At 41.4% G+C, this 26,978-nt stretch overlaps 2 protein-coding genes across 3 annotated transcripts in view; one reads left to right on the forward strand and one right to left on the reverse strand.

Annotated features, from left to right (window-relative positions):
* The window catches only part of LOC124185300 (DENN domain-containing protein Crag), a 29,747-nt gene extending 23,880 nt beyond the window's left edge, over window positions 1–5,867 (reverse strand). Inside the window, exon 1 of the mRNA XM_046575924.1 lies at window positions 5,863–5,867. The gene's annotated coding sequence lies outside the window, so the exon portion shown is untranslated. The remainder of the gene's footprint in view (window positions 1–5,862) is intronic.
* Window positions 3,049–26,970, forward strand: LOC124185303 (lachesin-like). 2 transcript variants are annotated; one of them, XM_046575935.1, is made up of 9 exons: window positions 3,049–3,256; window positions 5,964–6,100; window positions 14,086–14,183; window positions 19,044–19,287; window positions 19,795–19,968; window positions 21,722–21,850; window positions 22,344–22,479; window positions 22,977–23,134; window positions 23,764–26,970. In XM_046575935.1, exons 2-9 carry the CDS (start codon window positions 5,965–5,967, stop codon window positions 24,096–24,098), a joined length of 1,410 nt encoding a protein of 469 aa, XP_046431891.1. In that variant the 5' UTR covers window positions 3,049–3,256; window position 5,964; the 3' UTR covers window positions 24,099–26,970. The 2 variants fall into 2 exon arrangements, with proteins under 2 accessions (XP_046431891.1, XP_046431890.1); XM_046575934.1 differs by lacking the exon at window positions 3,049–3,256 and adding an exon at window positions 5,763–5,830.
* Window positions 26,971–26,978: the final 8 nt, after the last annotated feature.

Genomic DNA, 26,978 nt, shown 5'->3' on the forward strand with positions numbered 1-26,978 from the left:
GTCTTATTGATCTCCGATTTTCCGCGCTTAAGCCCGAATAAGCGAGAAACGGTCCGGAAAATAGCGGCCCCCTGATTCGTTTTATATTATATATTCGGGATAGTAACACGTGTGGAACCAAAGATAAGCCGGTTCGAGGTTGTGCTGCAGGACCCCCGAGGTTTTTCGGGTTGACGATCACCACGCTTCTCCCCGTCTTTGTGTGGGTGTAGGACGGGGTGTGTGTCGCGAGGGGTGTCCGGGAATCCCGGGGAATACGCACAGTCACGTATTTTATGAAATATACCGGCATTTCCAGCGCCATTAATGTATTAAACTTGAACATATGTGCGTACAGACGCGTGCGTGTATCCCCATGCCACACGCGGGCGCATACGACCGTGCCGCGGTATGACGGGATACCATCGCTTTCAGCGCGGTACGTATGTTCGAAAATCGCATGTGCGATGCACGTTGCACGCTGCCCGGAGGGACGTCGGGATGAGGAACCGACGACGGGCATATCGCCGTCGACTTATCGAGTGACTGTAGGATTGAATGGAAGTAGTCAAGTACGACGCAGCGACGTATCGATTCTCGTTCCGTGTACGTCGTATGGATTTTTCACATTTATTGTTACCGGAGAGCGGCTCGGAACCCGACGTTTATTGTTCGACGAAACGTTACTTGCGCCCCAAGCTTAGCGACACATGCGTTCGGGGAAAGTTAACGGACGCGTAGACCACCCTAATCGTAAGACAAGGATCGCGTGACGAGGCTCGACTATCATCGCCCGTGTCGAAAAACTTTTGACCTATATTACAGGTATATCCTACAAAACAGCAACAGCAGCAGCGGCATTGCCGCGGCCTTCGCGAGCATGGCACGTATAATTGGCAAACTTTACGAAAGCGTATAATTACGATTGTTTTTCGCAATGTATATGCGTGGGTACCAGTAGCTGTTTATATACCTGCGGAGTTTCAATCGCGCTTTCTCACGCCCCAAAAACCTCCGATTCAAGCCAGTCCCGATTATTCGTGTGTAGTACAGTATATAGCTACTCACGTACGTACGTATGTACGTATTTATGCATGTCGTGTGGGCACCTTCGAGGTATTAGAATTCTTACAGCAAATGCGCGTGTAACGGTATACGGCTCGCAAATATTATACTTTACGTACATCATGGCCTGTTGAAGACTCTGGAGTTGTATAAATTAGATCCTCCCACTCCTCGGCACACCTGCGTGAGTGAAATAACGAAAATGTTTCAAAAGTACTCCGTTTAAAGGTCCCGATCGCATTCGCGTCCGGACATTCAATCCAATCAACCGAGAGTAGGCACTGCATTAGCTACGGAACAATAACTCAGAAACTCGTAAAATGATTACACGTTTTGCTTAGTCACATCGAATCCATTACCAGATGGATTTACAGCCAGGCAAAGACCGGCTGGTATATACGTATAATACCATTATTACACATCTTTGCGAAAACTTTGATCGTTCAGCTATCGGATATATCTATACCCACGTACATAGTGTTACAAAGGATGGAATCACCGGTTTTAGTCCCCCCTTTTCCGATCTAGTAGTCATTATAGATGAAAGACGCTTTGGAGCTTTCACGTGTTATCAAATTAATAAGGTTGCTGCCTCGACCCATATTAATGTCAAATCATTCTTATTTCCGACTTTAAACTGTGACGCGAACACGCGTTGCCGATAAAGCGTTCTTCCCAAACCTCTAATTTCCCTGACTGTTAATTCGCTTCGTAAGCTCGCGAACCTGTTTATTCTACTCCGTAACGCTTACGATTAGATCGTCGCAACATGCGTAGTGTGTAATGTATACAGTTATAACATGATTCCGCAAGGCGCTGCCGCGTTGATGTGGACTGTCAGAGTATTCAACGAGCTGCGGTCAACGAATTAATTGTTGCCGTCGATCTTCCGTATTTACTCTCGACTGTAAACCTGTCTACAGATTTACGAAACGCAACGAAGAACGCCGCAGCAACGACGGCTTAACGCAGGTATCGAAAAAAAAAAAAAAAATGGATGATCCTGAAAATGGAAAATGCCGTATAAGCCGTATATACATAAAAAAGCACTCTACTCCCTGATAGAATCGGAAATGAATAGATAGTGTACTTCGCAAAACTCTGCACGAACGTGCGTATACAAGGCGTATACTTACACTGCGAGACAAATGCGGTGTGAACTTACGTCGAGTATTTTTCGATCTTAATCCAACACCGTTTGATGCCAATCTAACACTACCTGTTGTCGACGTAGCGCTATTAAAACCGCCAATATTCTATAATCTACCTTATAAACGCACGTATATATGTATGTGTGGGTAGAATATGGAAGCACGCGTTGAGACAGAAGGATTTCGAGACTTTATCACGGTGTCTAGACAGGCGTCGGTATCCGAATTACAGAGTGCCAGCCAGAGTAAGGGAGGAGTTTGCCCACCTCCCGTGATACAACATCCGTAGGGCTAATAAACGTGAAAAAGGGAGAAGAAAAACAGAATTCTCTTTAATTAAAAACACCGAAGATGAACATGTCTGCGGGATTTTCTTCGTGTGTGCGTATGCGTGAATTCCAAATTTATTATCGTATGTTAGGTATATATGCAGTGTATTACACCTAAACCGTACATTCATTTAATAACATTCTGATAAAAATCCCGCACGTGCGCTTTTTCCAGCATCCGCTCAATGTAAGCGTGCCAACCGATTGTATTCCTACAATATGATCCAGTCGAGGTAAGTAAAATATTTACACGGGAGGTAATAAAATTTCAAATAAATGAAGAACGAAAAGGAAGAGAAAAGAAAAAAAGAACAAGCACCGTTGAATGAGCAAATAACGAAAAAAATTATACAAACGTAACGCGTTAACGATGAAAATGAAACATCAAATTTTCGAAAGAACTTTTCAGACCTGCGCTGTGCGGCCGGGGTTGAAAACGGCCACGGCGTCCCGACGCCTAGGGGTAGCACGACTCCCTTCGTCGGGCTGACACCTCAGTACACGCGTCCCGACGCCCGGGGATGCGTCCGTCGTCGCAGCATCGCCGCTGAGTCGTCAGGATTCCGGAGCGAGTATCAGTCGTATCGTAAAATATTACGTTATACCTGTATTGGGCCTGTATAAGAAAGAAAGAAAAAAGAGAAAGAAAAAAAGCGAGACCACCAACATCGACGATCCCATGTCACAAGCCTACCCGACGTAGAGATAGCTATGCTACACCCTTCCTACAAGGTAAATTAATTGCTGCTCAACCGTCGGTGGATATACGCAAACCGGTGTACGGGGGGAGGGTCGGAAAGGGGTGACGACAAAGAGGAGGAGGAGGAGGAGGAGGATCAGGGGGTGAAAGTTTAACGAGCCTCAGATTGTTCCACGATTTTCTCATCTTCACTAAAGTCCAGGTGTAGGTACAAACACACACGCGCGTCTCTCTCTCTCTCTGCTCGAGAAACAAATCCGGGGATCAGGCACACCGATGATATCGCTTATACGCGTGTGAAATGTGAGCAGCTCGAGTTGTGATTACGAATTACGTTATACCTGTACAGCGATACTGGTGTACAATTTCTTTTATTTTTTCCCTTTTTTTTTTCAACCAAATTCAACCGATCAAGTTGACGGATGCACTGTTAGAAATGCGATGTTAAACGTAGCACCGAAAATACTCTATAGAAGTACAAACCATTTTGGTGTTGATTTTAAAACCACTTGGTGTCAATAATCGAACGATTTACACCGATGATGTTTTATTTTACACCCATCGGTGCGGACTTTTATTGACACCGTGAATTTTCTGACAGTGAGCGGTTTTGCAGCGAGTGTATGTGTGCGTGTCGGTGCGCGTGTGTGTGTAATAACAACGCGAGGATAAAAAAGCTTCTCTGTTCGCGGCTTCTTCGCGTTTTTTTCTTTTTTTTTTCCTCCTCATTACCACTGTACGGATTTCTTTCATCCCCGCTTATCGGCCACGCGCGCCTTTGTCTCGAAACTGATTGGTGAAATTACTCACTCGCGGTGACGGAACGACGAAGCGACGTCGCGACGTAGATCCTGTACTGACGGAGGCTACGCGCGGGATTATCAACGTGTACTTATCAGATATTACAGACTGCGAAGAAGAACGCGGCGGGATTCGATCCTTTAATTTCATTGCCGCTGGGACGCGGTGCCGGATTTGAAAATAAATACCCGCGTGTATTACACTTTTGCCTTTTTTACCCCTCCAAAAAATCAATATCGGGTGATTTACGGCGTGTAATAAGTAACTTTTTACTCCGAACCGAACCGAACCGAACCGAACCACCCCGCACCACGTGCAGGGGTTGACTACCACGTACACATTGCTGCAGTGCGTATTATAACGTCGGCTCTCGGGGAAAACGAAACCGCGGGAGGGCCGCTGCCGGTGTTAAAGTTTGGCGAAAAATCACACCGGCTTGTGGATAATTGATGTCGCTGGGCGGAGGGAAATTAAAAATTTTTTTAATAACCGCCCATCCACCCCCTCCTTCTTACATTGACAGAGCGACGGTGAAGGGATGTTGAAAAAAAAATTCAAAATATTATTCAAGCTCTGCACAGCTGCAGTCTGACGTTCGCGTATCCGACGACCGGGCTCTCAAATTTCGATTTCCTCAAGGTGTCGTCGTCCCCCAGGTTTCGTCAACCTTGCAGGTTTATCAGAGTTTATCTCCGAGACTCGGGATATAAAACCGCGGGGAGAGACATAAAAAATCTCCGCTGTCCGCGTCTTGAAAGTTGTAATATTTTTTCGCTCTTCTCTTTCTCGTTGTTTTTTTTTTTCTTTTTTTCTTTCTTTTTATCCAAGCTTCTCATTTTTACCTTTTTATATTTATTACTCCTCCCGCGCCGCCTAACAAATCCCGCGTGAACTTTGATCTCGGTGTAAAAAAATTAGGTATCATAAATACGCTGCCGGTTGTGTAGCTGTGTGCGGGGACGTATTCAATTTTTAACTTACCTGTCTCTATACGTACGTACGTAGATTTATTCCTTTTATCTTGCACGCGAACGAACGTCGGAGGAACTTTCCCTTTCTAGGAGATATCACGGGCATGCACGTGAACCGTGAAGAATTTGCTTTGACTTCTTCGAGGAATGAAAGTGAGTCCTGACATTTGAAACTAGGCGAGACTGTGTATACGGTATATATGTATACGCTTGTCGAAATAAAAACAAGAAAAAGACAACAACAACAGCGTGTACACATGTACACATTTTTATACCCATTCCACATCCGGCGGCTTTCATCCGTTCTACGACTTCTCTGTGACGTCAAGTTCTACGCGTCTTCTCTCACACATCGCAGGGTCCGACATGCCGCGCTTTCTCTTTCGTTATTACATATATACGTTACCGATCCTCGGACTATAATCACAGCGAATGGGCATTGGAGAGCAGGTATTGGAAAACTTTTTACCTCGCGAGTTCGATTTTACGATACAGCTTCAAAGGGAGGAAAATGGTATTTTTTCAAAATTCAACTTCCCTCTTTTCTCTTTTTATTATTCGGCTCTCCGCTCTCGCCATCATTCGCCCCTCGATATCGTATATGTTTAGCCTTCGGCGGTGTTACGATACTTCTCGTAGTTTATGGTGCAGGATCGGAAGGACTCGATGTTTTAAGTAAAATATTTCGGAGGGAGTGTAGGTTACAAAGGGTCGGAGAGGTCCGTGTGTATTTTTTCTTTATTACCTTTTTTTTTTAAATCACGTATTTCCGTCCGACCAAATGGTCCCGTATAACGTATCACCGGTACACGTACACCGCGCACGCAAACATGGGTATATATATATATATATGTATGTATACACACACACGTATGAATAGGGATACACAGACGCCCTGCACCGTAACATCAACCCCGTAACGAGTATAATATTATACTCGGTTTAATGGGTCTCGATTTGTTTCCAGAATGGGGGTGGCACGGTTGTTACTATGCTGTTTACTGCTCGAGGACCATAACTTGGATTTCGGGCTCGCAGTTTCCAACAACGTCAGGGACCTACACAGCGTTCCATATGCAACGAACGAAGCTCTCAACGAGAACGGTGAGTCCCTTCCTCCAGGCAGGAAGGAGCTTGCGGGTCAAGACCGTCTCTGTTGCTCGGCTTGTATATTTCATCCCCGTCGCTACGCAGAATCAGGATCTATTATACCCACCTATCCATTCTTACTTCCGCGTTCCCGGTCGCACGTCGTCGTCCGGTAGAAACTGACAAGCATGGATGTCGTTGACGACGAGTCGCCTCGGCTGCCGGACCTTTCCCTGCGAGCTTTCTAAAACTCAAGTCTATCATTATTTCTCAACGATTCCTAATTGCAATCTTGTACCGTGCCTCGCGTGTAGGCAAACACAGGCTGAATCCCGAGTTGCGGGTGAGTTAAACGTCAGGACTACGCACACCGGGTCTGCGATACGATCGTTAATGTACCGTCGGGTTCCCTGCTGCGGACATTCGTTCGAATTTGGAGGAGTCGGAGCCCGGGGAGAGCTTGTCATCTGTTATAATTGTTATATTAAAAGGGTATAATAGGGTTTATTTTGTTATCAAGGCGGCCTTCCGCCTTTCACGGCAGCTCGTATAACGGGCACACCGCCTACTATATTCCATAACGATCTCACTCGCCGACGATACTTATCGTCGTACTTAATCGCTTTTCTCCGACTCCCTGCACAACTGTTTCCGCAAGCTCAAGCGCCGCTCTACAGGTCGATTGCAATCTGCAGAGAGAGCTTTGGTCGCTCTCGGGGCTCGGAAAGTATTCGAGCAAACCTCGCTAAGCCCGAACAGTTGAGTATCTTCGTCCGAATTTCGAACATCATTATAACAGATTTACTCGAAGGGACTGCAAAGGGCTGATTTTCATCCAGTTCTCAACAAACACTCCGACGTTTCGCGACGTAACAATAACGGCGAGGAATTCATTTTACATGTTTATGCATTGAACTCTGCATCGTCACGTTCTTATCTCAAGTACACTTCGAGTAAGAAGATTTCTATAATGGGGTAGTTTTATGTGTACCTATGGCGATGAGTTTATCGATCTTCCACGTACGTGCATTCGCGGTGTGTACGCGCATCTCGCGATAAAGAGTTGAAACGTCTCGGATAAGAAAAGAAACGTAAAGCGAAGTAAGTGGACCGAAGGTTGGGGGAGGAGAGCAAAAACGACACCGAAAAGTTCAAGTGGTTTACCAGGAGCTTGAGAAGTTTTTCCTTTGAAGACGAGAGATATTAATTAAACTGTCACGGACACGGAACGAACTTTATTTTGCCACTTACAAGTTTACGGCTCTCCGTGTATTTGTCATCTATCCTGCAGTCGTTTTTTCGAAACCGAGCCGCCCCGCTCTGTACATTAACGGTGAGAATAACCTGGATCTGAAGCTCAGGATCGGATTCAGGATGCCGTACGTGAGTTGACGAACTCGATTGACAAGTAGGGTATGTATAAAAAATGATAATCTCTCTAGCCCGCGCGTTCGTAACCGGTTTGCTCGTCGTTTGTTACGCCTTATATAAATTCGCGCACCTAGTCGGTTAAACTTTGTTAAACTGCGGGATGATTATACCTCTAACGAATAGCTTGATTTTTTGCAACACTCGAGACTCTTTTCGGCAATCTTTTCAGAGTCTCTCGGGGGGGGAGTGTGCGCGACGGTGCCTACATTGTTTTCTTATTCTTCTTATTCTTCTTCTTTTCACGTTATACGAGAGTCTGGGGGAAAATATCGTTTACCTAAGATTTCCCGAGATTTGCCAAGGATATCCCTCTAATTACCATTTTCTCATACCTTTCGCCCGAAGTTGGGACATTGTACGCCGGTTTAGACCATGGACCACTTCCTGCCGCGCATCCTCCCGCACCTTTGTTCCTTTCCAGGGTGAAACTTTTGTGTACCTAGTAACTCTTTGCAGCGCGCAATGCCGTTCCTTTTTTTCTTAATTCTTCTTTTATTCCTTAAACTCCGAAATGATCTACGGTTGCATACTTGAATGAATCGCCGGATCGCTTACCGCACGATCTCGTCCTTGAGGCGTCCTACCTGTATATATATATATATATATGTATGTATCTATAACGACTGCGGGCGTAAGCAAAGCTGAGAAAACAAATGTATAATTAAACCATCGCGAGGAGGAGGGTTTCGAAAGAGAACCGTAAAACCAATGTAGGTACTGGTACGTGTGTACTCTCGCTCTGCGCTGATTACCATTGGCAAATATTTGACTGCTCCTTGGCGGATTTCGACACGCTGATGCAGAATCTCGGATAAAAGCAAACAATATTTTCCCCTCTCTGATTCGCATTTACCTGCCGATACGGTTTAAATTGGGTGTATTATTTATGTATGACATACTGTATCCACAAGTGATACGAAATCAAATTTCACTTCTCAGAATTATGTATGTAATACCTTATCACGCGATCTGAAAAACGGTTTTTATCTTCGTACAACTCCAAGTACGTTGTAATTATACAGCCTGAAATTCCTCACGTTTATAAAAATCTCTAACCGTCAATTTCCTCCCTTCATTATCGCTTGTACGGTAATCGTGTGGGGTGTATTATATTTACCTGTTCTTTATTTACGATATCGTGAGATTATTTATTTATTACACTCAATATGGGAATAAAAAAAATTGCCAACTAAAACTGGGGAGAATATTTCAGCACTCGAATATCTCTCGCAGCTTTATAACGTTGGAAAACCATTAGGACATCGATGATATACGTAATATGTAACCTATACATGCACAATATGTGTGCGTTCGTGCAACGTGAAATATAACAACTACACAACGAAAGCGGATTTCACCCCGCTGATAACGAATACGGTCTAATTACGAGGTTTCAATATTCAGTCAGCCGATTATTAGCGAGATATAATTCGCCTCCCCCCTTCTTTATACGAAACATTACTATAGACGGTTACAGCATCACCTGAGGGGTGGGTCTGAAGTTGGCAGGGATCTAACTTTATAACTTCATATAAAGCCGTTTCAAAGTTCGCATAATGATGGGGTATCGGATACTTCCATTACCAACTTATGCCATCCGGACATCCCTTCGTCGTATTCGAGCCTCCCTCGAGCCGAGCATAAAGTATCTGACACATAATAATACACGTCCAACCATTGACGAAGAGTCGGGCATGTAGCTGTAGATTACAACTCGAGTTCCGCGCGCCGCGTACCTTAATCGTGTTACCTACGTCAACATGCGTGCGGGGATTGAATTCCTCCGATTGTTACATTATACGGTTATCGGGGTGTGTTACGGACGTCGAAAGTTTTCCCTGGTGCAGGTGTGACGTCGCGCGTGGTTTAGGGATGGTGTACGTATATCGCGTGCGCCACACCTCCTCTCCTGCATGCCCGAACAGCAAGCGCAGCTCCGAAGCTTTCGTCTTCGTTCTCTGTAATATAGGGTCGCGTCTCGCGTATAGTCGACGATGCTCGGCTGCATTTGAGGTAAGAATTCCCGGGGTGGCATAATATCACAATATCTATGTAAAACAGGGTCCCCTAGACCCCGCAAACAAACGAAGCGAACATTCGTATGCTAACTGCGCCTATATAGTCCAATCACCGTAACTCGAGGCTTATATGTCCGAACTGGGGGTGTACCTACATCGAACGATGGACGGACCCCTGTGCCTCGGAGATGCCGAGGCGAACAAACTTCTTTCCCTAACCCTCGAATAACTTACTAATTTACAAGTTTACAAGTTTCCGAGTAAGAGAGAGAGAGAGAGAGAGAAGCAAGAGCGAACCTTCTACAACCCTTCAGTATGTGTACGCAACCCGCCGCAGCTTCAATCTGCAGGGACGATGCACACGGTTCTCTCAACGTCCGCCTTAACATCTCGGGGTGAACTCAGACGTTTGTTGAATCAAGGACAGATTTCCCGGCTTTGCGCATACACCTTTCAGATTCGGCCCATGCAGCTTTAACGAGACTTTAGCTGCTGCCGCTGCTGCTACTGCAAATTTCGCGGAATCTGTAATCTTCGCTTATTTTCTCTCTCCATCTTCCACTCTGACATTGCTGATTGGATATGTTTATATCATGCTTACTTCAACTCTGCTACAACTAATGTTATTTCTCTTGATATTATTTTAGTTTTGTTTTGTTTAGTTTATTTCACTTTTGTACCCGTTTCATTAGCGTCTAGTTTTATTAACGTCTCATTACGCCTAGGGGGACCTGTCCCAGGGTGAATAAAGTCCATCTATCAATCTCTCACGTCCTACAAGATAACACTCCTCCGTACATCTCGGAACTCTTCGTCAGATCAGTACCTATACCTTCCAGACATCCCTCTCGTCGTATAACTTCAACTGCCCATGAGTTTCACACTTCTAACCGTCGTACATCTACCTATCGTGACTCGTTTCTCTTATCAGCCGTATACTTTTGGCACTCCCGTCCAATTGAAATTCGCTTATCACCTACTCTCAACACACTGGAAAATCGACTACACAGCTATTAAATTTGCCATAGGGATAACCCGCTTAGAGAGACTTAATTTGATCGTAATTGATCGTGTTCCTACACTTAGTATCGCCGGGCAACGTTACCAAGTAATCCTTATAGCATTCCTTGGCTTTAGTTTAATTTTTATTCTGTTTTACTTTATTTTGTCTCTTCTTTTGTTCTTCATTAATTTTATGTTATTCTAAGTACAATCTGGTACCCTTTGTTTATACCCGTGCTTTATGTTGATCGCTGTACCCTTTATATCATTTATATCATTGTTTTATATTATTTGAAACCAAGGCATACGTAAACCAAACAATCAATATCTCTCTCTCTCTCTCTCTCTCTCTCATACACACAGAATTCTCGAGATTAGATCCCCATGCTCCGATTACATATTTTTATATCCCGCTATCATTACATGCAGTTTACGTCTACTGATTGCAATATCACCCAGTTATATTTGAACGAACTCCCTTCCCGGGCCGTCAATATCGTAAAATAACTACTGCGCGTCGTCGTTATTATTGGCTTCGTTTGAAAATCCCGATAACTAAGCCCGTCCTCGTTTTCGCACTGTAATCTGGTAATTTTCACCGGCCACATTATAAATACCATAGAACATGCACACGTATACCACCATGTATTATACAGAAGTTGCAGACTTCGTCGCAAATCTTTTGCGCAACACGTTTGCACTCTCTCATATATTATACGTGCAATGATATTTTGGCCAGCAGGTTTGATTGAATTTTAACGTGCATTTATCTGCAGTTATAGGTGCCTATATACATATACCTATGTAATTATATCGTGGAATTATATAATTGCGACATTGAATATTTGTGGTGAATTGAGTAGTGAGTTGAAAAAAATTCACCCGACATCGAGCAAAGAAAAAGTTTTCTTAGTTATTAATGCATGGACTGAATCGAGTTTTATGTATACACCTATGTACAGATATATATTATATATATGCACACACAACGTTAAATCTATTTCAATTCGTTCCATCAAATGTTTTTCACCTTCGGAATGTCTATATGTATATATATATATATGTATGTATGTGTATTGATTTCTACTCGAATGAAATAAGGATTCTATTCAGGTGGTAAAATACAACCATTTTATATTTATACGCCGAAATTATAGCATCTCGATATTGAATGGACGGAAATTCGTACAATGAAATGTATAATTCGTTTAAATATGAACAGGTTACGAAATAAATTCCTTACTACGAGTATCTGTATAACATTTTCGACAGTTACAACCGAAATATATCATTAAAGGGGAAATATTTTTATTAGAAATAAAAAATTCTCTGTATATATAGTGCCATGTTTTCTATGGATTTGAAATTTTCCGTAATTTTGATTGAAATCTTTCGAATTACACAATGCTTAAAAAAGACCGTTCTCTGTTTACTCCGATAAAAATTTTCGCCTATAATAGTCAACTGTACAAGCTTCGAGTTTATTATAGAAATTCCATGCAACTAGCACGAGAAAATCGTCTTTTCCTTTAATTTATGCCACGTTTGTTGCTGTAACAATCTGTGAGGATTATACAAATCCTGATTCTTGCAGGACAAGTTGGCTTGTTAAACGAACATCTATCTATCTCACAAAACGGAAAGATGCTACGCGGATGCAGGAAGTTATAAGAGCGAACGTGTTATAAGCCGGCGAGATTGAATTATTTTTCTCGCCAATCTTTCCATCGTAGAATAAATAATATGATATGTATACGCGGGTGTTATGGGGTAGCGAACGGGGGGAACGAGTAAGGAGAGAAAGAGCAGGAATGAGAAGAGGAGAGGAGAGAAAAAGAGGAGGAAGGCCGATACGCCGCTGCCCTCGTCGCTGCTTCCACGGATATTTTCTTATATTACATTCTAGACATGGAAAATCTGGAAATACCATTCTTTGCCGGTTCTCCGACGGTGAATATCTTATTATTGTAATCCTTGCTCTTTTCCTTCTCTGCAGCCCAGAACCCCTACCTGTAAACCGCAAACCACCGGGGCGCGGAATGGAATGGAATGGAATGGAATGGAATGGAATGAAAAGGGTACGAAGGGGAGAAGGTGAGGGTGTGGGAGGGGAGGGGAGAGGAGAGAAAAGCGAATCGCCGTAAGGCGGGTTTAATAACGAAATAAAAATGAAGCATAAGAGCAAACAGCTCCGCGGAGGGGCAGCAATAAGAGGATCGGCAAAGTTTGACCGTTCAACATTGACCCTTGACCCTCCGCAACTATTGACGCGACCATTAGCTTGGCGAGAAATTTCATGTGACCGGTGAACGAGGTATTTACCTAGGGTTCCCAGAGCTCGCGAAGCGCGCCGCGAGCTTCCCGAGTATTAGAAACAGCACGTAAACCAGGCAAGAACGTTCCCTGAATTTTGATTATAAGTCATTAGGACGTTGCAGGAGTCTTTGTCAGTTTGTACTCCCGCTTCGCCCAACTCGAGATAATTTAGTTTAACGGGCGGGCGTGTCTCTCTCGTATTGAGAGGAACTCCTCGCTCGTCCTCCTCGTACTGCGGCATAATCTTACAGGCGGTAAGAATTTTTTCACCAATCTTCCGGAATTCCTTCAAGCTTACACTATTTTCGAAGGGGGATAAATCGCGCGCCAAAGCCAAGAAGAGACGCGCTTTTATAACTTATCGCGAATTCGGTATCATAATTTTATACGTTATCGCTCGAAATTCGAGGGAAACTGATCGCCCGGCATTACGAATATACCTGCCGTATAACGTTACAGGCGACCGTGTTGTCTTCCCGCGAAATACCGGATTAATAATACATGGAATGCAGCGTACGGCGGGGGATGGGGGTGAAAAAAATATGGAAGGATCAAAAAATTAAAGGGCCGCAATGTAGAAATTTTAAACAAGCGAAAACTCAATTTACAGAATTTAAAAATATTGAAAGCGGATTTATGGAGAGGTAAAAGAATAGAAGGGTCCGAAGTGTAGAATCGTCGGAATTCCTCTCGATAACGTAGAACCGTATGCCGTTCTATGTTTTAACTGATTTTTGTACATTTTATCATTCTCTATTTCGACTTTCTATAATTGCATACTTGGACTTTCCACATTTTTAAATTTTATTAATAAGATTTTCGCCTCTATAAAATTTCGATATTCCGGTCCTTCCATCGGTCGACAATTCCATGGCTTTTCGAGCGAAAGTTATCTCAGCTGTAACTAAATTCTATACCCGCAAGTATGTGTAGGTATATACTTGTATCCGGTACGTTCGGACTACCGGAGGTCGGCAAAATTCACCGATCGGCGTAGGTATATAATCGGGAAACCGATATAAACAAAGCTATTGCATCGTGCGCAAGATATTGGCTCGTGCTGAGCCCTTTTTCTCCCTCGGATACAGAGGCATAAGAGCATCGGTGTCGGCATTGGCCTGTCTCTGACTCTCCGTGTGTACATACCTCGAGGTATTTGGCCGCGGGCGCAGCTGCACCCTGTTCAATTTCGAAGCAATCGAGAAAAATTTATCAATTCTTATACTGTTCCAGATTTACCGGGTTTCACTGGACCGATTGACAACGTGACAGTGGCCAGCGGCAGGGAAGCCATTCTTTCCTGTACCGTGAGAAAACTTGGCAATTACCAGGTAAATCAATCAGGATCACCCGCGACTGGCGTCTAATAACGCGGCTCCTCGATACGGATGTTGGCTCGAATTCGTATTAAATATTCCTATACTAGGCTGGTCCTTGTTTAGGGTGTCGACGGATTTATTCCGAGGCGTTTCCCGAATCAACTTCAAATAAAATAAAAGAACTCACCGATTTATTCAGACTTTTATCTCAACTTTAACCCCTCCCGTCAACAGGGTGGATTTCTCCGATTGAAGTACGTGTGATTCGGACTATCATTCTCAGTATATGTTTTATTGCAAGGGTAGCAATGTTAAAAACAATTTATAACTGCGTTGTTTTAACGGACATTGGTGCTACTATCTGACAAAAAATTTACTTTTTTCCATTTGGTGGGTGTGCAATTCGTCTGGATTACTTGGTACGATGATGTGAATTATTGATCAGATAGTAACACGAATGCCCGCTAAAATCATGCGATAACAGATTTATTTAAACATTTTTACTCTTACAGTTAAATACATACCGAGAATGTGTCCGAAACATGTGTATTTTGAAAGAGAAAATGCACTCTATTGATGGGAGCGGTTAAAGTTGAGATAAAAATCTGAAAATATTAGGCAAGCTTTTTAATTATTTGAAGTTGATCTAAGAGCGGCCCGAAACAAACTTGTCAACACCCTAAATAAGGACCACCCTAACCTATACCTACACATTTAAAGCATGCATACGTGATATAAGAAGCAGGGAATGTTCTCCATGACTTTGAAAAAAGAGGTATATGTACGTGCAAACGAGACTCTATGAAGAAGATTAATAAAATCGTGATGACAAACTGTCAGATCCATCTGCTTCGCAGGAAAGAACGATAAGTTGAAAGAGAGAGAGAGAGAGAGAGCGCGTATCATCCGTACACTTTCTATCCGGGTGTAAAGTATGCGATATACGTACACCTGCGTCCTGGCTTATATGCGTTGTATGTATACACACCTACACTCAGAGACGACACGTAATAATGGATCGTTGTCAAAAAAAGATCAGGATCAGATCAGAGATCAACTTCACTCAATCATTGTCACCGACGTCGGTGTCACGAATTCGTAAAACTTTTACATCAACCCATCAACCTTCTGGAAGAGCTAGAGAGAGAAAGAGGAAGGGGAGGAAGGAAAGAGAGAGAGAGAGAAAGAGAGGAAATAGGATAAAATTGAATTCTCCCCATGCGTACGTGTTTATTATAGGTATAATGTGTACTGCGTATGTATATCTACACACACACACACACACACACACACATATATATATATATATATATTGTACGTGTATTTACGCATGTGTATGTCAGGTATCCGCGACACGTTGTAAACGTTACAAATTTCCAACCGTCTATACGCATCCGTCATGTAATAACTACACACGAACCGGAGATATCTTCCCTCGACAATATTTTATGTATATACCATTCTATAAGAAATTCGCGCATACAATAGTCGTTGCTTTATATATATTACAAGTATATAGAGCATACATACCTAGGATTCTCGGAGCCGTGCCAAAATTCTCTAACGTTATGTATGTCCTCGATTTATTTTCAAATTTATACCGATCAGGTGTTCGACCCGCTCCTTAGCTCCCTTTTATTTTCTTCTTTTTTTCATTTATTTATTTTTTTATTTTTCCTCTGGTTTTACAAAAATTAAGACGGATTTTCCGCGTTCAATATCACCGGGCGAGTTTCCGACGAGAGTTTTTGATCCTTCGCGGTGAATTCATGCGGGAACTTAAACCGAGGCTACAAATGATTCCATTTTTTCTGGCAAAAACGACGAATGAATTAGCAGTGAGCCAAATACTTCGTACGTTGTTGATGTTGTTTTTTTTTTTTTTTTTTTTTCTTTTGTTATCCATTTTTCATTTCGCGCACGAGTCAATATTGTATACGAGTCTCGAATTTAACGGAGCGCGAACTTGTAAAAATGAAATTAAAACAAATTCATACATGAATAATGCATATCTCTTCTGCGGTATACGTATAGTAGAGGTAACGCGTACTACTTCCAGATGAAAAATTAATTATAAAACAGACCGGGAACGAAGGTTTTGAAAAGTTTCTCTCTCTCTCTTTTTCTCTCCTTCTCTCCACCGTCTCTTTGCGCGTTACCGCTCCAGTCTGCTAAAGCTCCGTATATAATATTGACCAGAGCCTATAAGAGCACGTGCGCACAGAATGAGGATGTTCCCACGTAGAATAAATATCGAAAACAGGTCGCTGCACACATGCGTTTAACGTAGACACAATGTTACAATGCCCACGTATCATATCATCTACCATATCCATACAACATCCATAATGTTTAATGGAATGTTACAAAACGGTAAGTCTTTTAACCGTTAACCGTCGACGAACTTGGGCGAATATCACCCCTATACGTACACACCCCGACACACCTATGCTCTTTACGCAATAGGTCGAAGGTAGGTACATGCATGTACAAGTCGAGGTATACGTATTGCATGCAATACACGCAGCGCGAAGGTGGCGGAGGAAACTGTAGTTGGACAGGAAGTGGGTGGGGGTGGGGGGTGGGAGTCTTGATTCCCAGGGGTTGGCACGGGCATTTACTTGCCTGGGGCTTATTCAGACAAATCGGTGATTGCTATGGAGGCAAGCGAGACGGAATACCGAAAACGCGGAGGGTGGTTCCTGGGGTTGGGATGATTCGGGGGTGGTTCTTGCCACGGGCGCGAGAGAGATCCACGGATGATTGTTTCCATGATTACAATGGAATGGGGGGGGGGGGGGGGGGGGGGGGGAAGAGAGAAGAGAGCAATCTCTTAGCGCTAACGTAGATTCGTGACCAAGAGACTCTCAAGATATTACCGAAAAATTTTCAGATATCCCCGGCTATCCTCCCGTGCAAGAGCTGTGTGGTTTTTTTTATTTTTTCATATTTCTATATACCGAATATACCGCAGGGCTATTCGATATCGCTGTACAAACAGCAACAGACGGTAGCTGCCATTGTTCTCACTCCATTAGGGTTTCGAGTTATTGCCTAAATATAAGTATTTTTTCTGTTTATTGTACGTGTAGAAGAGAATGAATCTCGCGGGGTGATAGCGAATGTATAATATAACGTTACATCTGCATCTTTGAGTGTCAATTGTGTGATAATACTCTCGTCTTTGAAACGTTTGGAGGATAATTTATCACAAGTCAATAAACACCGCAAACACTTTCGGTATAATAAATAATTTATCGTTCGCGCCTGTTGTGTTGTCACGTATAATATGTCCGCGGTGCGTGTAATGTTTAGGGATGATCGTTAATAAACGATTATTACAGGTATATATACATACACGTGGTTATCGGTTAAATTGGAATCATTAATAACGTATACATTGATATTCATTTAGTTATAACTAAAGAGAAGAAGAGATAAGAAAAAAAAGAGAAAGGAAGAGCAAAAATTTTGCAGACGTTAGAAAGTTTGGTCTGAAAGCTGGAAAACTTTTCTCGTATATAATATCGGTATGAGGGGTACTTTACTAAATGATATAGTTTATCAAATCTAATCTATACTTGTCGTCTTGTCGATATTAATTACCCTGGTGTACCGATTTCCAAGTTTATGTGCAATCTCTTATGTTTTCATACACAGTGACAACAATAATAACTTGTTTACGTTAAATATATACATAAATATGTTTGCGCGCGTGTGTGTGTGTATAGTCGACACGACGATGCTGCAGAATAGAGTTTGACAAATCGTGTAGTTCATTTTTCAGGTAATAAACGTGTTCTTTCGTGGAAAGTTTTTATTACTCTTACTTTATACATAGATCCAGGTAGGTGTTGCAGATCGAGACTAAGCTCACTAAATCGCGATATCCAAACTTTTTTTTCCACGGTGAATTTGTACGCTTACAAAGTAGAATCACGGGGGTACAAGAGAGCGGGGAGGGGTGGAGGAGCCGAACTTACGAACTGCAAGTAATTCTTCTCACAGCGAAAAAGAACCAGCAGCTAGCGCCCTCTTACCGCGGATATTCATTGATCCCGGCTAGAAGTTTTCAAATTTTGCCTCTCATCTTCGCGGATGATTACACGCCCGAGCAGGCCACTATAGAACAATTTATGGAAGGAGATACGGACGAGGGGCTAAAGGGGGGGGAGGGGGGGGGCTGCAACCTCGGTGTGCTAAACAATACGATATCAACCTGCTGATAAATAACCCATTGTTCTTTAGAAATTTAATTATCCTTACCTGCAGTTATAGAGATCGTCTCATAGGTATTAGGTATACGTACTCTGATTGTGAGTGAAATTTCATTTGTAATTCATAGTAACTAGAAAAATTCAGTAAAACAGGTATCGTTCGAAAACTGTTTTAATATTTTTAGGATTACGAAAATACGCGAGGTACGCGTAATCATTTTGCGCTATCGTCGATCCTTTTTTGGTTATTGCAGCGCAAAATCAGTTTCTGAGGTTTACTGTACTTTTTTAATTAAATAAGGCTTTAACGTCAATTTATCGTTGCACGAGCATTGAATTTTCGCAACGGTTGCAAGAAAAAATAGCAACAGTGATCGTAATGAGGAAGAATAGCAACGGATACTAGACTTTCCGGTAACAGCTAGAAAACTAATTTTCATTTTCTATCTAGAACCATGTTTGTTGATTGTGGTAAAAAATGAAAATAGTTCAGGACTGAGAGGTAACCGGAACTATAATTTTCTCTCAGTGTATGATGCGATGTATTTGTATAACAATATGTACGTAACGTTAACGCATAAAAGCGAGTGTTTTCATATCTGTCGATATCCTTTCCATTGTCTGGTTTTTTTTTTATTTTGAAAATCGGCTGCAGGTTGCCTGGCTGAGAGACGAGGATAGAACGGTCCTGTCGATTGGTCAGCGAATCGTAACTCATTCGGGACGATTTTTCATATCGGTTGAGAACAAGATAAAAAATCAAACGAAATGGCGGAAAGAAGAGGAAACAACCTGGCGACTGCACATTCGGATGTTGAAGGAAGCTGACAAGGGTTGCTACATGTGTCAGCTAAACACGAAACCCATGTTAAGTCAGCTGGTCTGCGTAGACGTATTAGGTGCGAATTTACGCCTTGCATAATAATACTGTTGAAAATGATTTTGTGAATTTACCACACATTTACTTTTCAAAAGAGTTGTCAAATTACGAAATGAGATTGCAACTTTACAAATTCTGTACAGCGAAGTAAATTACCGTGCACTTGCGTTAAATTTACGATGCAAATGTTTGATTTTACTAAAGTTTGTTTAAAGAAAAAAAAAAAAACAGAAAAAAGTAATTTGAATTTCCTGAATTGTGCAGTAAATTTATTGTATTTGTATAGTGAATAAACGGTGAATTCACTGTTTCGTATCCGGACAAAACTTCCGGTACAGTGTAAGAAGTTCCATAGAGAAATTTTTAACAGTGAACACCTTACACTCGGCCCGATAATACAGGCATGCCAATAACCGTACTGTGTTAATATCTCGCCGGAAGTCGGACCCTTTATCCTTAGATTCTATATAAATATATATATATGTATATGTATGTATGTATGTACGTATTTACTTGTCGCGCGCAGTTGCTCCGGATATTCTGACTTCGGGAACTTCTGAGGGCGAAGTCTCGGTGTCGGAGGGCGAAAACGCGACCCTGGCTTGCAAGGCTTCCGGCAGACCTTCGCCGCGAGTACTTTGGCGAAGGGAGAAAAATAAGAACATTTTGGTCAGGGGATTGCACGAGCAATTGGAGCGAGGTGAGCAGTCGCTTGTATTTTAACAACAATTCGTATCTCGTGCTGCGTGCGATTAGAGCAGACGTCACGTTTGTGCCCCGACGCTGCAGTCGCGGGTTGAAATGCGTACCGATATACAGACGGAGAGTAGGTATGTACGTACCTGTGTTATGCTGTACACGTAATAAGCGTGTTCGTCCTACCGAGGGCTGTCCTTTTTTCATATAATAAAAAGTGAAAGGCGCGTTTTCGTTTTTTTGATGCGACCTCGTTTGCTCGTATGATTAGATTTGACACGGACGGCGTTGCGTCTTTTCCTGACGGGGATGTGGAATGGAATCGGATGGGACGGGGGGGTTGGTAAAATATTTGCGTTTTTTGCGTTTTTTTATCACCGTCTCCTTTATTTTTCCCTTGCCTTATATTTACTTATCTTGACTTCCGGATATTTGCCCTTGTCATAGCAAATATCAGCTTTATTCTCCGTCTCGCCAATTTCCGTCCGGCATTTTCAACCCCCCTGAACCCTCCTACATACCTACACGCATACATACACGTTACACGTGCCTAGGTAACAAGGAGGTTCAACCCTTACCACACACCCAACACCCATTACGCAGGGTTACGCGTACGCAAATACATTCTTATATTTTCGTGCATAACCGTACCTATAACTATAACTATACCGGTACACTGCCGGTACAACTTTGTATACATTCCGAACAGCTCCCTCAACCCAGGAACGTGGGTTATAGAATTTCTGTACTCAAATGGAAACCATTTGATGAAATCTATTATGCCATCGATACGGAAAATCTCTGATGTACGATACATTCGGTATACACACGTTCGTACGTGCAAAGGAGACATGAAACTACCGGCCATTTGATGGATAAAATTCCCTCCCCCCCCCCCCCCCCCCCCCCCCCCCCCACCCCCCTCTCCCTTTATCCTTCCTTGTATTACATCACACTCTATCTACAGATATCTCCGATGCGATACGCACAGTCGGTTTTATCGTTATTCGACCGAATACTATCGTTGTTGAAATGTATTTTCTACGCAAAGACTGCATACACCTTTGAATATACAATATACGTATTACGTATATACCATATACATGTATAATGTATATATATTCATTTAATTCACGTGCCAAAAAATACAGTCAAGTTCCGCGGCTAAAGCGTGCAGGGGTGAAACACTTTTGTGTATTCGAAAACTGGCCCGCGGTTCGAGCTCACCGCGGCTTTAGCCGGTAGTTTATAGTTCGTACAAGTCGACCTATAAATTTGCCGCACCGTTGGATTTCTATGGGAATCGCAAGCGTGTCGAATAGAGTGGTGGGTAGGTGGTAGAGGTACGCGGTTTCCGTTTACCTTCGTTGTAGACTCAAGAGAGAACTTGATGCACCGTGATTGCGTACAAGTTATACCAACGTATGTAACTATTCAAGCGTACAGGTAGACGTTATAGAATGAATATGCATTATCTCGAGAGTAGTAGAATTTCACCGCGGCTATTTCGCTACAGTAAAATTTTCACCTCCGCGAATTGTTGGACTTATCGCGCACATTCGTCGTTCGCGTACTCTCTTGATCAACGTTACCATGCGGAGCACGATAATCGGGTATGTATTTTATTTCACGTTTGGCGAACCGAGAGAACGATTCTAACGCTGCAGACTGCCCGCCTCCTGGGTAGAGCGACCGACTCCCTGAGAGTGCAGAGCAGAACGTTTAGTCTGATTCGAAAACTTTTGTATATCAAACAGTGGACAGCTTGTCCGGGGAACGACTGGAGCTGAATAGAGTAGACAGGAGGCAAATGGGCGCTTATCTTTGCATAGCAAGCAACGAAGTTCCCCCAGCAGTGAGCAAAAGGGTATATCTTAGAGTGAACTGTGAGTATATACAAAGATAATTTATAAACCGATATAAATGTATTTACCTACAAGGTGTATACGTATATATAATATACATTATTTACGCACTATGTACTATACATACGCAAACGGAGCAAAGCAACACTCGGGGCAAAGAATTAAACCGAGAAAACATTTCCCGCCAGTTATTATACCGGCGCCAATGTGTGTATATATAATATATTTTATAGGTATATATACTATATGCATGTATGTACTTTATAGTATACATTACAGGTATAATATGTATATAACTGCAATGTACGAGTGTGTAAATAATGGTGACATATTTTTCGGCTCGGATTACCGCGATATATTATAACTTAGTATACGAGTTTTAAACCGTAGATTATTTTTTAAATTATAGCTTCCTTTTTTTTTTTATTTATCTTGTCGCGTTTCTCTCCGCATCTCTGTACAGGTATCGTACACGTATTCCTATATTATACGTATATTCTCTAACGTTCTGCAGTTTCGCCGAGCGCAACGGTTCCCAACCAATTACTAGGCTCGCCTCTGGGTACCGACGTTGCTTTAGTTTGCCTAATCGAGGCTTATCCGAGAACTATCAACTTTTGGATAAGAAATGGTCAAGTAATTATGAACAGGTACGTAACCTCTTATTAAAATTAAGTCGTACTATTCTTATATCTTTTCGGGGATACGATGACTGCGATAATAATAATAATAATAATAATAATAATAATAATAATAATAATGACAATAATAATGACAATAATGATAATAATAAGAACAACGAAGAAAGGGAGGAAAGAATGTGGAGGAAAAAAAAAGAAAATGGAAACGGTAAAACGACCCCTGACAAACAAAGTCTCGTATCTCGTATTTCCTTATTTTAGAAATTCAGATCACGGTGATGTAAATCCGGGCCGACGATTGTGAGGTTTAAGGATTCAATGTTGTACCTTGTACATTTGTCAAAATAATATCCCGGGGTAGAATATATATATATATATGTACATATATATATATATATATATGTGTGTACATATACTACATATGTATATGTATTAACGTATACAGCGATTTGAAATATATATTATACGTATGCCTGTGTATGCAATGCTTCTTGCAACACACGCAGTGGAAAGTATGAATATCGGGAAGTAAAACACCCCGAGGAGGAATGGAAGACAACGATCGAACTAAAGATCAAAGGGTTGGAAAAAACGGACCTCGGCGAATACACGTGCTCGGCTACATCGAGCATGGGCAGCGCAGACGCCACCCTCGGAGTTTACGGTAAATTATTATCGAACACGTGATCGTTTTATTATGCAAAATTGATACACGTTTATTTAACGCCGCTTCTTCGACCTTTCGCATTTTCATCGAACGTTCATCCTTCCCTGTGTTTTTTCATTTCAATGTGTCCTTTTTTCTTTTTCTTTCTTCCTCGTTTTACCTTCTTTCTCTTTTTCTTATCTTCCTTACTTTTTTTTTTTTTTTTTATTTTCTCCATTAATCAGAACGGACGAGGGTTGTTACCCCTATTCCGGAAAAATTTCTTCACCACCTCCGGCACCCCGTCGTAAAAACATAACGTCAAGATAAATTGTATTTGCCTGTGCCGGTCATAAACATATTACAAGTATTATAACGCGGTGCGAAGATGGCGATGATTCAGTGTGTGCATAATTTATTCTTCGCAGACTCCCTTACACTATATTATATGTACCCAGGTACCTAGGTACTTGTAATAATTCCTCTTCGCCTCCTCGTTTATCACATCCTGCAGAGTATGCGTCGCTCGGTCCATCATGCCTATCATCATACCGCTTGCGTTACACGTGTATTCTATGTACGCACGTTGTTGCAGCAAATGGGTACATAATTATTTTTCCACATAATATACTTTTTTTTCCCTACAGAAATAGAAAGAGCCACGTTGCCGACCCAGCCGACTTCTTCGACGTGGAAGAGGCTGGGTAAAACGAAGGCTAAGCAGTTGGCTCAAATTACAACCCAGAATCACGTCTACTATCAGCTGAGCACCCCGGCGATGCAGAAAAGCACATCGCGATTGGTTTACAACAGGCAAACTACGACAACAATGGACCCACGCGTGCCCCTGACGAGGGATAATGCTTACAAAAACGACGATTATGTAAATTCGCAAAATTCCGCGAGAACAATGCTCGAGTTACACAGAGTGGTTTTGGTTCTATGGATTATCAACGTCGCGTTGTTTCTACACATTTTGTGAATGCTCGTTATCGTTTGTACACGTACGCGCTGCGGGTAGATGCGTTTTTGAGAAAAGCCTCGTTCGTCGCTATCGACAACCGTACGATTATTGTACGTAGAAAAAATATTTCACCTGTGTTGTTCTCTCTCTTTCCAATAGCCAGCCGAGCTAATTGCTTTATGCTTGGACCAATTCTACGTTGATTTTAAAAAACAGGAAAAATACACAAATACGAACTGGAGTGATAACTGAGGCTTATAACGCATTGACGTCGTTTCGAGGAAAGAATCGTGATGTAAATTTGTTATCGTTACGATGATTATGATTATAACTTTATTATTATGAGAACTATTGGTAAGGAAAATATTCGGTAATTTAATGCTATAGAGTTATGATAGTGAGCTTGAGTTGCGGGGTATTTTTCGAAAATAATTTATTTTGCGAAGGAATCGATGGAGGTGCGGGAGTTCAATTTAGGCAAGGTATGGTTAATAATAATAATGTGTACGCGGCAATAGTAACACGTTCGTCAATCGATTTATTGTTTGGAAGATTGTATAGCATCGTAAATTGCGATTAGTCAGATGTATACTGGAAATTTAATAATGACAAGTCCACGGTCATTGCCAATATTACAGGTGTAATAAATTCTCAGCACGCACGTTAATTTCGAAGCCGAAAATAGAACTCTCGGCATTGTTTCTTTTATTAATTTCCTTGTTCACCAAGATGGAAAACAATGAATCGTTCGAGGAAACTTCAGAATTCAATATCGCGGTGTCGTTTTTACACCGTATAGGCACTACCGCATAGATTATAATTTGCACATCAGACAAGGAGAATCATGCAGATTAATTAACAATTCATTGAAGATTGAAAGGGCGCGTAATAATTCACTGATTTCTTACGATACAAGTTCATAATGCCCCTTTGCGAATCAACGATTCGTTTATAATCAAACGCAGACAAATAATTAGCATATATATCTATACATATATAAATACATATATTAATCTATAGGTATTATAGGTAAATAATTTTTTAAAGAAAATCAGCAAACACAAACTGGTGCTTTACACACAAGAAGCTTAGAATGAAGGTAAAAAAAAGAAAGGTAAGTAAAAAAAAAAAACTGTTGAAATATACGTAAATTGAATAGTTTCACCTGCAATATCATTTGTCACAAATTGAAGACGACAAGGTGTCGTATACTTTACTCCCTGCCTGTTATGTACCCTGACTAGAAAAGGAATTAGTAATAATCTAGGGCCGCAATTACCGTCACAAATATCTCTAATCCTCTGTACCGTATTATTATCATTATTATGATTATCATTATACCGCGGCATCGATGTGTAAGTAAATTATTGGCATAGAAATTTAATATTTAAGAGATCGAATGTGCAAATTGAGTAGACTTTTGAACGCGACTATTTTTGTATTTAAGTTTACGTATGTAAGCGTTGTGAACTATGTTATTATACGCATAACAGGGTGCCCGGCGATCCGTAAAGACCTGCAATTCTTTGGGATCTTCATATTTCTTTACCCACGGTGAAATATGTATGAGGGAAATGTCGCGGTCAAGTTTCACGACGAAAATATTTGAATTTCAATTTCCTACTCGTTCGCTGCAATCCTTGCAAGCCGCAATCAAACGTTAAAGTGAGCCTGAAAATTGTAAAAGGGGAACTGTTGACCTGTAAAATCTCGAATTACACACAAAGGTTCTCTATTCGCGCAACCGCTGCAGGACACCCTGGTAGACGTATTTGAAAGCAGAAATATCAATTTACTCCTATGTCGTAATATAATCGAGACATACTAAAACCATATCTGTGTAACGTTCATATCTTTAGTGTTCGAACTAACGTTAAAATACACATTACATCTTGAATACCAAGAAGGAATTCAAGAATTTTATATTTCTTTTCGTAGATAATACAGCATTTATCACCCCTCGTATCGTCTGTCAATAATATGATTAAGACTGTTGCGTGTGTGGTGTACAGTGACAAGAAAAACGTCTACGAAATTTATCAAAAAATAATTGGTGCAAAATATTATTTCCGACGAAAATTTACGGCGGGATAATTTTTTTCGCTACGATGGTTTTCTTACGCGCGAGTCAACTAATATTGGTAAAAATAAACAGTTTTTTTGTTACCGCAACATTGTTTGCTATCGCGAAATCTCATTTGTATCATCGGTTGTTGCGTCGAGTAGAACGTATTGATAATCGGACAAATAACAACTCATCTGTATAAGTTCATGTCGTATAGTTAGCAAATGGATTTTAGATAGAGCTTAATTTTACATATCTGCACACTAATCAGTTATTTGTAAGGTGTACGAAGGTTTATTGCGAACTTGTACTAAATGTAAATGATAACACATAAATCGTTATACTTAATTGCGAGTATATTATATTCTGTAGTGATCATTGAATGGAGTTAGGAATAGATTATTGTTTATATCGCGAAGAATATAACGATATGAATGTGAGGATATTCGCTAAGTTAATTACTATCATAATATACAGGATCACATAATGCTCAATATATTACTATATTTAAGAGAGATGATGTTGTTATAGAAAAGAATACGGGGAAAAAAAAAACAAAAAATATGTTAAGAAAATAATGGAACATATGCTCAAAATAATAAGTAATAATTAGCTTTGCCAAAGTAAAGTGTTGACAAATAAAATGTACTATACAAACGGAACGAAAAGAGAGAAACAAAAGCAAAAGAAAAAAAAAACCGGATCGTTTCTAAAATTCTTTAAACCCCATATCTGTGTCTTCGCGTCTTCTTCGTTCTAGACTCGATTTAGGTTCCAGTGAAAGATAGAAGAAGCAACTACATGGTGGTAATAAGATTTCAATACAATTCTCA

This window comes from Neodiprion fabricii, chromosome 6 (genome assembly GCF_021155785.1).
Source record: "Neodiprion fabricii isolate iyNeoFabr1 chromosome 6, iyNeoFabr1.1, whole genome shotgun sequence".
Taxonomy (NCBI): Eukaryota; Metazoa; Arthropoda; class Insecta; order Hymenoptera; family Diprionidae; genus Neodiprion; species Neodiprion fabricii.

Excerpts from the sequence above, each read along its gene's own strand:
- LOC124185303 (XM_046575934.1), top strand. The coding sequence starts at position 5,778 with ATGGTCCCGTATAACGTATCACCGGTACACGTACACCGCGCACGCAAA. Across the intron at positions 22,480-22,976 it reads GGTCAAGTAATTATGAACAG|TGGAAAGTATGAATATCGGG; the intron begins GTACGTAACCTC and ends CAACACACGCAG. Across the intron at positions 23,135-23,763 it reads CGCCACCCTCGGAGTTTACG|AAATAGAAAGAGCCACGTTG; the intron begins GTAAATTATTAT and ends TTTTCCCTACAG.